Raw genomic sequence first — 18,382 nt, 5'->3', positions numbered from 1 at the left:
TGTGAGATGTACAGTGGGATTTGAAATCCGAGTTGGTGTTCATCAAAGATCATGCCTGAGTCCATTATTGTTCATAACTGTAATGGATGCCATCAGTGAAATCAGGTACCATGGGACATGCTGTCCACAGATGATCTAATTTTGGCAGAACATTCAGCAACTAATCTTCTGATCAAGGTCATTACATAGCAAAGTGCCCTTTAAAGTAAAGGCCTTAAAATCATAAACATAAACCATGTTATGCTCAAAGATTTAGGAACCCTTGGTAATCACTGACAAAAAAGGAAATGTAGTGAAGAAGTGGAAATCTTTAAGTATGTGGGATCTGTCTTAAAAGCTAAAGAAGGATGCAAGGAGGATGTCAAGCAGAGAATCAAGACAACCTGGCAAAATGAAAGACTTAACAGGTGTTGTCTGTGATCAGAAGATGCTGGTCAGTGTTAAAGTATAAAAAAACAATGACAAGACTGGTGCTGATAAGGAGCAGAAGCATGGTCACTAAGGAGAAAAGAAGAAGAGTTCCTAGAGAGAACAGAAATGAGAATACAAGATTGGATACTCAGGATCTCAGTTGAAGAGGAGAAAAGAAATTAAGACATCCACTGAATAGCTGGAATAGCTTGTATCACGAACAAGGTTCATGAAGCCAGACTACAGATGGGAGGGAATAAAACAACTGCATCAAAAGAACCATGAAGACAAAAGTGTATGGACAATGGATCTGAGGATGGCAGAAGAAAAGATGGATGGATGTGGTACAACAGGATCTGAAAAAACTCAGACTCACTGCAAAAAATACTCATGACAGAGCTGAATGGAGAACTCATGTGGCTGACCCCTCTTTAGAGAGGGATTAAGAACCAGAAGGAGAGAGATTTTCCTTTGCTATCGCTTATTACAAAGAAATTTTGAAAAGGTATATCTAGAAAAGAAACAGCAAAAATAATCACTTCACCACGTTGTTATCCATAGGCAAATATGAACACTTGAGAGAGATCTATGCAGCTTGTGGTTCTTGTTAACATCTTAACTCATCTCCCTCATCGAAATAATTTTATGGCAAGTGCAAAATCTGGTTATTAAGTTTAAAGCGAATGCAAAATCTGGCCATTTTTAAATGTTCCATTTAATTTTATGGGGAATGCACTCTAAACTTTTCAAGATACAAATCACAACCAGTTCATATTACTGCAGGTTTTCCAAGCATGATAAACAGGGATAAATACAAATCACAAGACATTCATATTACTGCAGGTTTTCTAAGCATGATAAACAGGGATAAATACAAATCACAAGACATTCATATTACTGCAGGTTTCCTACTAAGCATGATAAACAGGGATAAATACAAATCACAAGACATTCATATTACTGCAGGTTTCCTACTAAGCATGATAAACAGGGATAAATACAAATCACAAGACATTCATATTACTGCAGGTTTCCTACTAAGCATGATAAACAGGGATAAATACAAATCACAAGACATTCATATTACTGCAGGTTTCCTAAGCATGATAAACAGGGATAAATGAATTAGACTGAATTCCAGAATTTGCTTTCAAAGTACATTTCAAGTTAATATGTACTCCACTCAAAAGTTTTCCCTGATGTAACATTTCTGTAAAGTAAAACTTAAGATCAGTACCTCAATGACAAGCTGATAACAACCAACTCATTTTTAATAACTATCATTTAATGCAATCATCCCACTGTAGTTTACAAATAATCAGCATGCAAAAATCATTGTTAAGATTTTACTACAAGATGTATGAAAATTAGGAATATATAAAAAAGTCCATGGGACTAATACAAAATAATAGATATTTCTGAATTTTAACAAATGGAGGAAAAATATCACAAAATTATGATTTTATTGGGGAGTTTAAAACAATTTTTATTACTTTCATACTGCAATCTTAAATCATCCCCATGCCAGTACAATATATTGTTTTATTACTTTTATACTGCAATCTTAAAACATCCCCAAGCCAGTACAATATATTGTTTTATTACTTTCATACTGCAATCTTAAAACATCCCCATGCCAGTACAATATATTGTTTTATTACTTTCATACTGCAATCTTAAAACATCCCCATGCTAGTACAATATATTATTTGGCAAGAATGAAATTACTTTAAAGAAACCAATATACTTTGATTACTGCTCAGTGTGTGTCACTGGTTCATCCAATCTGAATTAAGAATATTTTTATCAAAACTACTATAATATTAAATCATTGGAAGAGACCTTGCAATGTATTTTGTAATGTCATTATAAATACAGCTACATCAGTCTTACCTAAATGCTTTAAAACCTAGTGTTCTTGATCCCATTTCTTCCTCTAATACTGTGTCATCTTCAAGACCAGAAATATTGGGTACTTCTCCTAAATTCTGAAATATAACAAATACAGTTTAATACATTCAAGTCAAGTTAATAGAGCTTTGGGTTACCTGACTAGAGCTTTATTTACATGCAGTGCTTGGCAACAATATCTTTAAAACAAGTTCCAGTTGAAATCCATTTATTTCCAATGTAAAATAAATAACTTTTTACACAAACAGTTTTGATGTCGATTACAAAGATTTACCCTGATATATCTAATTCACTACATATTTTCCACAGAAGAAGATGCAGATCTTGAAGTGCTGTGAGCTAAGATTATTTATTTGAGTTTTCATTTGGCTCCAGACAGTGGAATTCCATAATTTGGTAATTTTCAAAGAGATGTTATTACCTGGATGATAATATCATAGAGTCGAACAAGGTCTTGTGGTTTTGTGATCTTGTGGCCATCCTCCACCTGCTTACCAGGCAGAAAATTCTTTAGACTGTCTATAAGGAGCAGATTCCTGTCCACTGTCTTGGTCAATTTGATATAGGTTAGGTAACTGTGTAGGTAGTGTTGATTAGATACCTTGCCCTCTATGGGAAGACCTCTAATAGCTGCTTTGAATCCCTGAGTAAAAAAAAGTAAAAGGTTAAATCAATATTACAGGGTATATAACTTACCCCCTGACGTTCTACAATGAAATAAGAGAAAATATGAGATATAACATGGTGCTTACTTGTAATCATGAACCCCCTCACCAAGGAGGCCACAATGACCTACTTTTGGTAGGACTGACTGACATGTTTTGATTTGGATGCATCTACTAATTTTCATTAGCGTAAGTCAAATATGGCCCAAAATAGTCTTGGTGTAACAGACAGACAACTCAAAATACACAAGTCACTTGAGTTTGAAATTCAGGGTTTAACAGCTTAAATTAATTTTTGTATAGCTGAGTTACCTCCTTGTGATGCCTGCACATGTGAAGTTTCATGAGCATTAGTAAAAGTGTCCAACATATTGAGGGTGCAACAAATGGATAGCTGAAAACACAATAAAACTCAAGTGTGAAAATTGGGTCACAATGATTTAACTTATATACAGAATGATGGCTTATCATAATATTCCTCCACATTACAATTTTCATAACTATTGGTGAGAACAAGCCAAAGACAAAGAAGATGTAATAAACATGTAACTAAAAAGAAACTGAAGTATCTCAAAGGGTCAAACACTCTATTGGCCAAAATGAACTTCCAGGACTTCAAGATAAGACTATTTCTCCTTTGAAGCTGTGGAGTGTTGAAACCATCTCTGATATTTCAGAATAACATGATTTTTTATAATAGCACTGACAGCCATATCTGATTCAAGATCAACTCCATTTTTATTCAGAATCAGCTCGATATAATGAGAAGTCTTTGCTGACAACCTCATGTGAATAGGACAATCCATTCTTCTGGAGAAACAATACAAAGATTTTCAAGGCGGCTAGATACACACACACATATAAAAAATGCACAAAACCAATTATCAATTTATGATTTCTAACCTGACTGTCACCAGGTAGCTGCCAACATTGTCATCTTGTTTGAAGTTCAAACCAAATGGATTCTGTCATTTTAAACAACTATACCAGACTGTTCACTGCCCTTTTCCGGTTTCAAGAACATTCCATTTTCAGAGCAAACTGTCATCTGCATCCAAAATGCAAGTTTTAATATCTCTAAAAGAATTCAACAAAATAAAAAGTATAACTTTCACCCATGTCCTAAAGCATGTAACTTCCAATATTACAGAAACTGTTCAGAGCTTATTGAAAATAGTGAACAACATCACATGTGTTATCTGAAAAAATAGACTGGCCCATAACAAATAACAGGACAGTACACATTTTGCCAACACATGCAACTTTAATAGCTACATCAATGACATTCAATCCTGTTTGCACTGGATCACACCTTTAAGATGACCTCATCCACAGATTTTGCCATATTTCTTGGGACATCTATACAACGACCTTCCATGGAATATGGATTTATGTGGTCAGAAATAAAGTAAATACTCACCAGTTAAAGGTACATGTAATCAAATTCTAAATATGGACACCTATTACTGAAATAGCAATGCTCAACAAGTATTTTTCTTTTGTAGTGGCAAGTCTATAATCTGTAATATCTTCTTAAGGCTGTATCTCAATGATGTCCTTGTTTGCCTTTCACTCCACGTCAACTAAAGTCAAACCATCTGCCATGAGCACACAAAAAATCAGATTTGCAAAATGAATATGCAAAAATATCTCAATTTCTTGATGGACAAAGAGAGTTCTATGTGTCTTGATATGGTGTTTTATAATTTTGCTCTGAAATTAATATTTTCTCTGCATTTCCATGGTCATCAACATTCAGTTTGTGTGTTGTACTTGACTCAGATTTACCCATGCTGTTTGTACTGAGCTCATACAGGCAGGTGAAAATCATGTTACGTAAAGTCTGATACTGAAATACATTTTCAAGAACAAAATCTGGAACAGGAATAGTGGATGATCACAATCTTAAAAAAAAAAAGAAGACAGGAATGTATTGCATAGAATATATTTTTGAGGCTGTTTCAGTTAAGAGCTGTTCCAGCAAAACATGGGGGGGGGGGGGGCACTTTCAAATTCAACCAACCCACAACAGAAGCAATTTAAACAAATTATGATCCACTGTCAGATACGTTTTAATCGAAAAACAATGCCCCCTACAGAAGCATATTTTTTAAACATAATTTCTTGCTATCGGTTAGTGGGTGCTAGAAGCAATTTTAATACTGGGTTGGGGACAGAAGCGATTTACATGACAGCTGGCTAGAGGTAATCTACTGAATTCTTATAGATCTTATAATCTGCTATGTATTTTTATTGTATTCACTCATTATAATCAGTCTTTTGTCCTTCTGTTTGTTTGTTTGTCAGCCATGTATGTGTCTGATACTGTGAAATCACAAATTTTCTTGGTGGCTTATTATTTGTAGACATCATTGATCAGTCCCTTAATACCTACTAATTTCATGTCCATGAATACAGATTTAATAATATGGATTTCTATTCTAATACAGAAATCATGAATTTGTATCCTTATTAACTTGGTGTTTACTAAAGTGATCACTATGTTTTGCTATTTGTCTTTGCTTTCAGACATGCTGCTTTTGATCTGAATAATAGTTAAATCTTGTATTGCTTTAAATGTGTGGTCAGATGCTACGATTGTTATTTTAAATAAATGTTTTGGTAAACTTATAATTCATGATTTGTCAGAAAAAACCCATAATGCCTGTGGAAGTGATGTCGCATTATTTCTGCCTGCTTTTATGCCATATCATTTCCTGATTGAAATGATATTTCACTTACTGATGTCTTATTTGTATGCCTTGTTGCAAGACTAATACATAGTTAAAAAAAAGAAATATATCAAGTCAAACATTGTTGTTGTTCTAGGGTTTAACGCCATTTTTCAGCACAAGATAAGCTATACATGGCGGCCAGTATAACTGGAGGAGGAAGAACCCTGGAAAACCCAGGGAAGAACCACCGACCCACGAGAAGCTACTGGCAGGCTTTCCCACGTACCAACGTTAGCCGAGCCTTGGACTCGAACCCACGCAGACAGAGGTTTGATGGCAGTGATCCGTAACGGAGAGCGCTTTAGACCACTCGGCCACTCTGGGCCCCTCAAACACTGTTATATCATAAATTGGATTTTAAGAAAATGGATGAAAGTCATTGAATCATTTTCCCCCAGAGTACTCATAAAATCAATAAAATCAACGTTATTGCAATTAACTGTATTGTCATCATTACTGATGGCCTAGCAGTAACATTCTGCACTTTTAATCAAGTGTTACGGGTTCTATCTCCCACATCTAGTCTTTCGTATGAGACTTGTACCTATGGTCTGAGGGGCTTTCATGGCAGAGTGGCTTAAGATACTTGTCTTGTGATACAGATCTGAGGGGCTTCCATGGCAGAGTGGTACAAGATGCTTGTCATGTGATTACTTGCTTCCAATGGGTACATGAGAATGTTGCCAGTTACTTGTAGATGGTTGGTGGTTCTACATAAGTGGTGCTTGGTGTCTCAAAAGTACGTTGATTTCGTTTATAGTAAAACTGGCTGCCATATATAGATTCTCTTCATCTAAAAATGGTGTAAAGGCCATAATGATCTACTGAAATCCCCCAGATCTCATGTCTAAATGACTTCGGCTGTTGGAGATAAACATCAAATCAACAGAGGCTCCATTTGCCCAAGTGTACTAAGGTGCCTGTTTTTACAGATCACTTGCACATCTCACAGAGTGAGTTTTTGTCACAGATCAACCAATCTGGGTTGGTGGTCTTTCGAGGTTCTTCCTCTGCCTAATATAGTGGCTGCTGTGTGTAGCATATCATGTACTGAAACATGGCATTAAAACACACACACACACATCAAAAAAACCAAACTAACTTAACCAACTAATCAATAGTTGCAACTGCAGCAAAGGTACTAGTCCATCATTTTTGCCACACATGTACGAGTTTATCAATTTTGACTAGTAATTTTTGTAGACCTTTGAATATTGTCAAATATGCCTTTCTGACAGTTACCTAAAAGTCATCACCAGTTGGTACAAATGCATTTTTCATGGGGAGCATATGAGAAGTCCTGAGCAATCCTGCATCACACGCTGCCAAAAAGTTTACATTTTAGCTCACTGAAAGTTTCTCTAACAATGTGCATTGTTCCAACCAGAACTGTTATAACAGATAAAGTATGAGAATGCATCAATGTTTTTCAATGATGCATTTGAATTGAGCAACAACCAGAATCAATAAACCAAGGAATGAAATTATTCACATCTCTCAGGCAGAAGTACAGTGTATAATCATAATCTGCCAAAGATTTTTCAATCTTTAAATTTGCCAAATTTGTTCCCAACCATACTGATTCAGTGGACATAATCATCAGAATGGACAGGAACAGACCAGAACAGATATAACCAGAAGGTTAAAATCAATTTAATTCATCTTTTAAGTAGCTAAATTCATGCTGGTTTAGTTAACTGTACACCCTTTGTTATCTTCCCTTTGATGTAATTTCTTACTAAAGCCAGGAAAATAGTGTTGCACACATAAAAAAGAGCACACTTCTACTCATTACTGTTGTTATTATACTTCTCCATTCCAGCCTGTTCTTATGATCTTGTCCCCTTACATACTATTTGTCTTATGCATCTAAATTTGTCACGTTTCCTACTGCTATGCTAACTGTTTGTGAATATGTATATCTATGTGAAATGCAGTGGGGAGACTAAATCCAAGATATAAACCTCAACATTTCTGGATGTATTCTGCTTGGATTCTGTTTCAACTTAAATTTTTTTTAGTGCTCCTGATCAAATTTTTTATCAGTATAGACACGTCTATGATGACAGCTTTTCTGAAAAGAAAACCATAACAGCTAAACCATTTTCTGGATCTACACAAGTTTGAAATGCGTACTTTCAATACTACACCAAATAGTCAGGTGCTGATTTCAGTAACATATCTTCCAAACTCAGGTTTGTAATGGGACAGAAATTATGTTAATAAAACAATGTCCTGGACTTTTTCAGTTATAAGTAGGACAAGCTCTCAATAGATTCTTTTTACTAAAATCTAAATTTCATTATCAACCAATCTGGGACAGTCAAACCCATATGTACCCTATTATATCTTCACTGATTTTTAGTATGGGTCTCATTCTTTCATATCTGTAGTAATGTGAGTCCTTCAACAACTCTCAATGGTTGTATGCCTTTTTCGACCATGCTGACTGGACACACTGTAAGATAATGATAAAGTAACAGAAATATCATGGGATTACCAGAGATCAATAAAATAAAATGGTCAAGTTATCTCCCCTTCAGGGATACCGCCAGGATTTCAGGATTTAATCTACATTTTTGTGTGTGTGTGATCTCTGATGAGGAGATAGTGGTGGAAGGAATAGCCATTGTTCAATATCACCCTAACACTCAAATATCTGTCACTCTTAATGTTCCACTCTGTTAAGGCTCTACTGAAATCAAAATACTCAAAAGAGTTGTCATCTCCAGCTTTATAGCGATTATTACTTTGATGTCATTGGGCGTGGTCACGTGGTTGTAGTGGGGTCTTGGTTGGGATGGCATAAAGACCATAGGCTTACTCCATATCTGACAGCTAATTATGATGTTGTTAAAAGAATTGAAACTTTTCTAACAATTCAGTTGGACTGGATTATATACTTGATTCATAGTGAATGAACAGGTTCTAAAACTGATTTGCTTATTTTGGAGCCATGTTCCTCCATCAGAGTCAAGTTTTGAATATACCAGAGGTGAAATTAGTACAGTTGCATCATAAATTACTATCATGGCAACTTCAAATGTTATTTAATTTTTAGACTTTAACACCAGAACTCATAGCTTCAGTGATTTTTTGGGTTAAAAAAAAATCTTCTCAAAGATAAACAACTGTCTGGTGCAGATTACTTTGTTTTTTAATGATACTGTGTGAATTCTAGATATGTAAAAATTGCACAAGAATTGAACAACATAGATCAGGAAATTAATATCAGTACTTGTGTATAAGAATACATCCAATGAACAACTTTAGCTTTCATTACTGTGTTCGTTTCCAAGTGTACCTGAATAAGTAGTGCATGTGACCTCAAAATCGAGACATGCTCCGAGTTAGACAAAATGCTGTCTACAAATCTGGATAAGTATTTTGGGTCAAATTTATGAAGATCATAATGAGATTCAGAAGAGTGCTAGAAGTTGCTAGAACTGATATTTCAGATGGAACATTATGTGTGATGCCTAGCTTAGTGCTTGGAATAAGAACTTTCCTTGGCCTGACATAATTCACTCTCACTTTAATGGACAAATAAGAGTTATATGTCAGAGGTGTAAAGAAGTTAGAAAATTAAACTCAATCCCAGCCAATGGTTCTTCTCATCTGGAAATTTAGCCACTTCATGTATGCCCAATATGGTAGGGGAATGCAACTTTTGCTGGTGGGACATCCTGTTTTCCCAAAATTGGAGTCCAGTACTCCTAGCTTTAAAGTCCTAGCAAGACCTTTGCATCAGTGCTCAAAAAATATGATAGCCTGATCCCCAAGGCCCTTCAAATTTGAGATTGGGCCCCTGCTGTATTCTAAGTGAGGTGCCTGTCGAGCTTGTTGAATAGAAGAAAAAAACTAATTTGCCAGAGAAACTTTGATCACATTGATGAAATGCGACATTCGTATTTTCATGATGTTTGAAGACTAGTAAATTATTACTATTTTTCTCCACGAATTTACTGTTATGAGGATCTCTACTTATACTTCTATCGAAAGTTCTAAACTTTTTGTACAAAGCGAAGAATGTATCTAATGAATCAGGAACATATTGTCTGGGTTACTATAACTAGTGCTCACATGACTTTAACATACATGTACATGTGTTTCTAAAATACCGATCTGGATATGTATGTAGCAGAAACCAGTCACAACTAGTCTATGGGGTCCCAGAACTGTCTCATCATTTGTTGCAACTGGTGCAACGATGCATGGCTGCATAATTGGATTTATGGCTAGTGTGCAGACATGACAAGCTGTTAATTGGCTACTTTAGTGTTGTAATCTGGAGAGCTTATTCCAAATGCAGGATATTTTTTTGAGGTATTATAATAAATGATCAGATGTGGTTGCATTGGCTCTTGTCTTTGATTATAAAAATCAGCTGAACTTGGGCATTGTTGAGATCGGCAAAAACACTTGCATGGAGCATTTTGATTTGTTAGTTTAATTGCTGTTGTGTTGTTCCAGGTGCTGGAAGTTAAGTTGAATGACTAATAATTCAGCTGTCCCATTCACACAATTACTCTGGTGTAATGAAATAATGATAAAACAAATTAAGCAGCAAATATGAATGTTAAAAGTGTAAACAGAAACTATGAATGTTAAAAGTGTAAACAGAAACTATGAATGTTAAAAGTGTAAACAGAAACTATGAATGTTAAAAGTGTAAACAGAAACTATGAATGTTAAAGTGTAAACAGAAACTATGAATGTTAAAAGTGTAAACAGAAACTCTGAATGTTAAAAGTGTAAACAGAAACTCTGAATGTTAAAAGTGTAAACAGAAACTATGAATGTTAAAAGTGTAAACAGAAACTATGAATGTTAAAGTGTAAACAGAAACTATGAATGTTAAAAGTGTAAACAGAAACTATGAATGTTAAAAGTGTAAACAGAAACTATAAATGTTAAAAGTGTAAACAGAAGCTGTATAAATCGAGATGTATGCTATGCTATACATTCCTGTCTTCTTTTTTTTACAAAGATTGTGATTATCCACTACTCCTGTTCCAGATTTTGTTCTTCAAATGCTAATGAACATAAACACTGTTGATCTAGGACACAAATCATGATTTTATCCTAATCTTCATAGATAATTTCCTACATGACCTTCAACCAGTTTCTGTAAATCAGAGACAAATATACAAGTCATGATTTATTTTATCCTAATCTTTACAGATAACTACTTACATGACCTTCAACCAGCTTCTATAAAGCAGAGTCTAAAATACTGACCTGAAGGCTGGCAGTGCAAGGAGATGTAACTTATAATTTCCTATTAATCAGAGTTGAAATGATTAACCTGTGCCACATAATTATATGTATAGCAACGACATGACACAATAAATATCAATACACATTTATAGAATGAAGAAGCCATTGAAGGACTCACGGTACTAATTCAACTCCAATAATAAACATATGGAAACACTATCATATTCAAAATTCAATAACTTAAAATTTCTGGGTGCTGATAATGAGACCTATAATTCTCCATGCACATCTAACCTTGGTGCAAGCTTATGTGTGGAGAACACCATATGAGCTGCAGCATTTTGTTTACATACATGTGCATGAAACACATGTTATTGATTCTGCACCAAATGAATCAGGTGCTACTTTCATTATTGAGCACTCCTGAGTCAAGCCTGTAAGAATGCTAAAGTTGCATCAGTAGAAATTTGTCTACATATTTTTTAAATTACATATAGGATAAGCTCTCAAAAGATATTTTTACTAACATTTTAATTTTCATTATTAACCAATTATGGACCACAATACCTGTAAATACTCTATTATTTCTTCACCCATTTCTAGACTGGTTCACAGTTCTTCCGTATAATTAGTACCGTGTGTCCTATAACCAGATTTAAATATTTTAGAAAAAGTTGTATTTTACTCATTGATATTGGAGCATAATTGTATGAAAGAATTGGCCATGCTTGTGCATGGATAATAGTGCAATAGCATTTTATGTGATACCAATGTCTATAGCTAAACTGCATCCGTTTTACATGCTGCTGTGTTGTATTGTACTTATTAGTGGGGGGCCCCGAGTGGCCGAGTGGTCTAAAGCGCTCTCCGTTACGGATCACTGCCATCTCACCTCTGTCTGCGTGGGTTCGAGTCTAGGATTCGGCTAATGTGGATATGTGAGAAAGCTTGTCAGTAGCTTCTCGTGGGTCGGTGGTTCTTCCTGGGGTTTTCCTGGGTTCTTCCTCCACCATTAATACTGGCCGCCATGCATAGCCTATCGTGTGCTGAAAAATGGCGTTAAACCCCACAACAACAACTTATTAGTGGCTTATTCTTGTTATTAAAATAATTGTTTTCTGCCTTTGTATCTCACATGTTATCTTTCTATGGCATGCATGCTATACAAAAGAAACACAAGCATGCTGACATCAGCAAGTATGACATCACAGGGTATCAAATTACATGATGCATTGTATTTTCATCTCTCACTGGCTCTAAGACAAGTTTTAAATGTTTTAAATTTCAAAATTACATTTCTTTTCTTGCTGACTCTCACAGACTCTCACAGTGCATCCCTATTCTCATCAATCAAACAAAACAAGTGTGCCACATGACAGGTCAAAATGATAAGAGGCCATTGCCCTGTTGTGACTAAAACAAACACACACACCCATGAAGCATCAAGAGATGCTGACATTACAAACTTATTTCAACTATCATCACATGTGATTCACAGGGATGGTCCTGGCTTTTAAAAAGCTGTCGCCCAAAAAATCGCCAACCTCAATATTTTGTCACCAATTTTCAAAAAGTGTCGCCAGAACAAGTAGTGTACAGTTTTTCAAGTGTTAATTTAGTCTATTAATGTAACAGGCAATGAAAATTACAAAAGATGGGTTAGTTAATACTCTAATTACAACAAGCATTAACAAAATGTTACAAAGTGTTACATGAAGATCCATCGCAATTTTAGGGCTGCCCTCTTGTTGAATGTAGTTTCAAAGTCTAATTTTTCACATCTGTACATGCTGATTCTCATTAAATTCTCGAGAGATGAGATGCAGAGTTTATTTCTGATGTCAGTTTTTATGAGGTTCATCTTACTGAATCCACGTTCACAGTCTACAGTGTTGACAGGTGACATCAGTAGTCTCTCAGCAGCCCCCCCCCCATGGCTATCTTCACAAAGCTTGTAGTGATTTGCTTCCTAATTCCCAAGAATGATCACTGAATGCTGTATACATTTTCTCGACAAGCAAAATAGGATCTCCATTCCCATGAATGAAACTTACATGAGTCAACACCTGGCAATATTGAACCGTATATATAAGCATAAATTCACACCCAATTTAGGGATTCTTTCACTCCTGTATTTTGAGAAATAAATAATTATTATTAATTATGCAAAACTGTTTTTTTGTGCTATTTCTTGTTGCGGAGTTCAAGTCTCTGCAGCCGTAACATGGATTGATGGCAAAAGGAAAAGATCAATGAGTAAAATGCTGCACTGGCGACAGATATAATTGTGATTGAGATTTTTTCCATTTGCTTTGTATTTATACGCAGTAGTCGGTACTTCAATGGTTATCAGTTTTCTATAAAGGTTCAGCAAAACTATTGTATTGGTATATGTAAAAAAAAAACAAAAAAAAAAACAACAGAAGGATTAGCCATTCAGTTAATTGTATCTGTTCTAGATGCGTCTTCAGAAGTCGGTCAGTTGTAGGTAGTTTGGTAGCATGACTGACTGTATCACAGCATACAGTACTCAGCCCAGATGTCAGCATAAGCAGATTATGATGTAACAACGCACTGTAAAGATGGGGTTGTCAATACGAACAAAGGATCGTTTGTGTAACAGATTGATTCCAATGCATTGCTTAGTCAAGTTTGTGGCTTCCTTTCATTCTCCCTTTTAATTTATCCAGTCCAAATCCATGATTGTATGCACAAATTAAATAACCAAAAAGTCTGTCACCAAAAAAATCGCCAGATGGGATATTTTTGACGCCAATAAGGAAAACAAATCGCAATTTGCGACATTGGCGAAGCCCAGGACTATCCCTGGATTCATCACTCCCAAATCTTAATAAAAAGGTATAAAAGCCAAAGAAAAGTTCCATAAGCTTTATTATAATGAATAATTAAATAACAGAGTGCTACTTTTTAGTATAAAACTATGGGGAAGGGTGAGGAAGCAAAGAATAGACTGAGTAATTTCTTCAAGCCTGGTAATGTTCCCCATAACAAGGGGGAAAATGTGCATCAACCCAAACGACACAGCAACATGAGGTCTGTTACATAAGGACAACAAGAGACAAATTTGAAAAAGCTATAGAAAGTTCCTATAATGCTGACATTGATGTTGGAGACAGAAAGTGTATGAACAAACTGTTGCAGCTCAAGCTATTAAGTAAGCTGGAGGTGGAGAAATGTGTGAAAAACTTTGCGATGCCAAGACAAGTCCATGTCTCTATGCAATATTCAGACACTGATAAAACTTATCAATGCATAAACTACTTGTTAAATTTAAGTAATAGAATTGAATTGCATATTAAAGTTGTCTAATACATAAATCTATACCTACATTTACCCAAAACTCATAAAAAGTTAAGAAAAGGTCTCAAAAACATTACTGTGGCTACTTTCCACTATAGGCAGTGTTAAATTACTTACTTTTTAATATAAAGCTGAATAAAATGCATAAATTATTGGATAAAAGAGAAACAAAGCAAACCTTGCAATCGCTCAATTACAGTCAAAGGGGAGGTAATACAACTTGATTTGGCAAACCAAATAGCAAGCTCTAATTTACAGCTAAATGATTCCTTACTATTACTTGACAGTAAGTTCAGAGCAATGTTGGCTTTATAAATAGCTTTTGTTTCAAATATGAAACCATATTTCTGACATGAAGCTTGTTTTCATCTATTCACAACAACATATCTGGTGAACAAAACACATATCGCTTAGTGCACACAGGAAAAAAATGCAGAGATGTGGAATAATGTGTTCTGAGAGCACCAGTTCCAACACCCTAACTATAAAGGTTTTCTATCATGGGACTTGGTACATGAAGAAAACAGAGGTCTGGTGTGGTGGGAGAGAACAATATGTTCACCATGCAGTCATACATCAAGAATGTTTCAGCTGTATGAAGAGATGCCAAAGAGAGGTTGGGGAAGAAAAACTGCCTGTGTAAATAATGCAATACAGATAGGACTTTTGCAGACTTATATTGGGAATGAAGGGTTGAAAACTATTATTTTAAGTGAAAATGTCCCTCCATGCTCCCTCAACAAAAGGGATGCAGAAAAGTTCCAATACTGTTTGCCAAAAAATTTAATGTACCAATATGAGAAACATGCTGAACATAGAATACGTGTCAAGGAGTTTAATTCTGTGATAAGAAATAAGACAGATATAACTGATATTCAATGTGACTCGACATATAATAACGCAATTTACAGGTTGAGGCAATGCAGCATGTGCAATTTTGTGCACAGTCCTTGATTTTTACAATGTTCTCTGCTTTGAACTACGAGTGTGTCTCTAAAGTTAAATGATCAGTATTGATACATAATTGATTGTGTCATAAGTGGCTTACATAAAAAATCTCCCCCCACCCCCTTTTGGGGAATTGTTGCATGTGTTAAATGGTATTTAACCATATAGGCCAATATGTGGGCACCATCATATGAAATTCTGCCATCAGGCCATACTATGCTCTTTTCCCCATGGCCTGAGCTATCTACTGCCACTGTCCAGTGTATAAACCAATCCCCATCTGTCTTTTGTATAGATTTTTTCTCCAAAATAACACACAAACCATGAAAAAAAAAAGACTCCATTATGATTGTCATATGCAAAAACCACCAAAATGATACTCTGGATGCACATGGTAACCATGGAAACAACAAGCTCCTATTATGGTATAGGTCGCATATAGGACACACGGTACTAATTCAACTCCAACAGTAAACATATGGAAACACCATCATATTCAAAATTCAATAACTTAAAATTTCTGGGTGCTGATGATGAGACCTATAATTCTCCATGCACATCTAACCTTGGTGCAAGCTTATGTGTGGAGAACACCATATGAGCCGCGGCATTTTGTTTATATACATGTGCATGAAACACGTTATTGATTCTGCACCAAATGAATCAGGTGCTACTTTCATTATTGAGTACTCCTGAGTCAAGCCTGTAAGAATGCTAAAATTGCATCAGTAGAAATTTGTCTATATTTTTTTAAAATTACATATAGGATAAGCTCTCAAAAGATATTTTTACTAAAATTTTAATTTTCATTATTAACCAATTATGGACCACCAAACCCGTAAATACTCTATTATTTCTTCACCCATTCCTAGACTGGTTCAAAGTTCTTCCGTATAATTAGTACTGTGTGTCCTCTACTGTCAGTAAGGACATTGTTATAGGAATTAGACATGGCTGAACTTGTGACCTGGAGAAAAAGACTGCATGAAATTTTTCGTGATTCAAATAATCATACAAGTTGATTTAATATGATTTTGTTTCTAATTTTGGACATATGGAAATTGGAGTCGGCCTTGCGTCTTATGTAAAACTTCCATATTGAAAGTAAATTTAGAACTACCATAAAATGCTTATCTCAGGGCCAAATGAACCAATCAAATTTAGTTTAACAGCCATTAATGTCAAACTGAAGTATCCAGCTATTTTAGCTAAAGTGTATACTAATTATTTTGGCGTAAATTAATGAGTACACTTGTTAATTGGTGAGTGTGCACATTTCTTTACCCTTGAATAATTGGTGAGTGTACACATTAGTTTACCCTGGAATCAAAAGCCTGTGTATTTTGGTTAACGTTTGCCTTCCTGAAACAGGATGTTGCATCAAGCACTGCAAGACCGCTACTGGCAGTGTGAATTACATTGCGACATACACTTTTAAAGCTAAAAGTTGAATAAAAATTGTATAATGCACAAAGCACTTGTTTTATATCAGTGACATTGACGTAATTTGCAGAATTTGTTCAAAATTTGGTGCACTTGCGTGTACAGGCATCATTTTTTGACCCAATGTTTTATTCACCTGAGTTAGACTGTTAGGATGGGGTCAGATGCGATTTTAATTTTACATTTGGTTTTTTTCTGACACACCCCCCCCCCAAGATTTCTCTTCATAGTAGAAAACAAGCAAGGCATGCTAATGTTGAAAAATTCTTTAATTTTCTCTAAACAGTGTTTTCAAAAAGATTAACTATGGTCAAGTTCTACAACAACTGTCCACAACTGCAACTAACAATACAAAAAAGCACATGAATAATATTTTAACTCACAAATTTGGATTCCTGCTTGTGTTTTCTATGTACTCAATTTTGAAAAACTTATTCAAAAAATTCTTCAATTGTGTGATGCAATATTCCAGTAATTTTAGATATTTTTTTACCACTAAAATCCCTGTGAAAATATTAGTCAGACCAACAGAGCTTACAGGGTAATAACACAAATTAGCAGTTAAAGTTTTATTTCTAAACAAATAAAAATTTACCATGCTGAAATATAGTCTATATGAAATTTCCAAAGTACAAGTGCAACATTAGTAAATATCAAGCAACAAAGCTTTTCACTCTATATGAAAAAGGTGCACGTGTTAGTAAATATTTCTGCACCTATAATTATGAATTGGAATAAAATATGAACATTTCAAGTCAATTATTATAAATTTGAATGAAACAAGAACATTTCAAGCAAAAAAAAAACAATTAAGAAAATGATAAGACTAAATCTCTCTTTAATTGATATCTCGATAAGTCTTCTAAAGACAACCTAAAATTCTTACTTCATAAGTTATTCCTTTACCTTTCTCAATACCACTCTACTGATGAGAGACTGGTGCAGATCAATATATGTCAAACCAGAATCTAAAAGAGATTGTGAATTTGGCTTAGTACTTAAGATTGGAGCAAAATGTGTACCTGGTCACTCCATCATAAAAGGAGTACCTGCTTCCTCCATCCTAGAACTGTACTCAAGTCTTTCAAATAATGTAACTCCATACCTGAAATTTATATTTTACCTGAAATATGGAAATATTGTCTTTGAAAGATCTGAATTTTTAAGAAAAATGACAATTTAGAATTGCAAAATGAATACCTGATCATCCTGCAATGTGTCCCTCAGAGCCTGCTGTGCATCGATACACTGTTTCAATATACTCTCATAAATAGATATTTTATTGTCCAACCCCTGTGCCTTTTCTATTTCCTTGGGGCTTTCCTGTACATTCAGTAGGAATAACCGGACTTGTTCATTTTTTACTGGAACTGTGCGACCTCTCCATGTTACTTCCGATAATGTGGCAGCTTGCTTCTCCCTTGTCTGCGATAATAAAGACTGCAAGACAAATGTAACCATATTTATGCAATGCAAGCCAATGCTAAAAGATAAGCCCACCACCATTTAACAAGTGTTTAGTAAAGCTATCCACAGATATGAAAATAGGTGATAGGGAAAAGGCTGAAAACAAAGAAAATAACTTATGGAGTAAATTATGTTACATATGCAATTATAATACATTATGTGTAAAACCACTACCTCACAAATTCAGCCCTCCCTAGTCCTACTTTGTAAGACACCTCCCCATATATTTATTTTTCTTTGGTAACTATCTTACCGCCATTG

General features: G+C 35.0%; 1 protein-coding gene across 1 annotated transcript in view; it reads right to left on the bottom strand.

Moving 5' to 3' along the window:
• The window catches only part of LOC149802505 (signal recognition particle subunit SRP68-like), a 63,960-nt gene that overhangs the window by 25,830 nt on the left and 19,748 nt on the right, over positions 1–18,382 (bottom strand). The window contains exons 7-9 of the mRNA XM_089951748.1: positions 17,855–18,094; positions 2,744–2,965; positions 2,305–2,399 (exon numbers count right to left, since the gene is read on the bottom strand). Of these exons, the coding sequence (XP_089807874.1) occupies positions 2,305–2,399; positions 2,744–2,965; positions 17,855–18,094 (557 nt within the window). The remainder of the gene's footprint in view (positions 1–2,304; positions 2,400–2,743; positions 2,966–17,854; positions 18,095–18,382) is intronic.

This window comes from Sinohyriopsis cumingii, chromosome 3 (assembly GCF_028554795.1).
Source record: "Sinohyriopsis cumingii isolate HCF-2022 chromosome 3, ASM2855479v2, whole genome shotgun sequence".
NCBI lineage: Eukaryota > Metazoa > Mollusca > Bivalvia > Unionida > Unionidae > Sinohyriopsis > Sinohyriopsis cumingii.
Note: the sequence above shows the minus strand (reverse complement) of the source record. Positions and strands in the feature narration are given on the sequence as shown.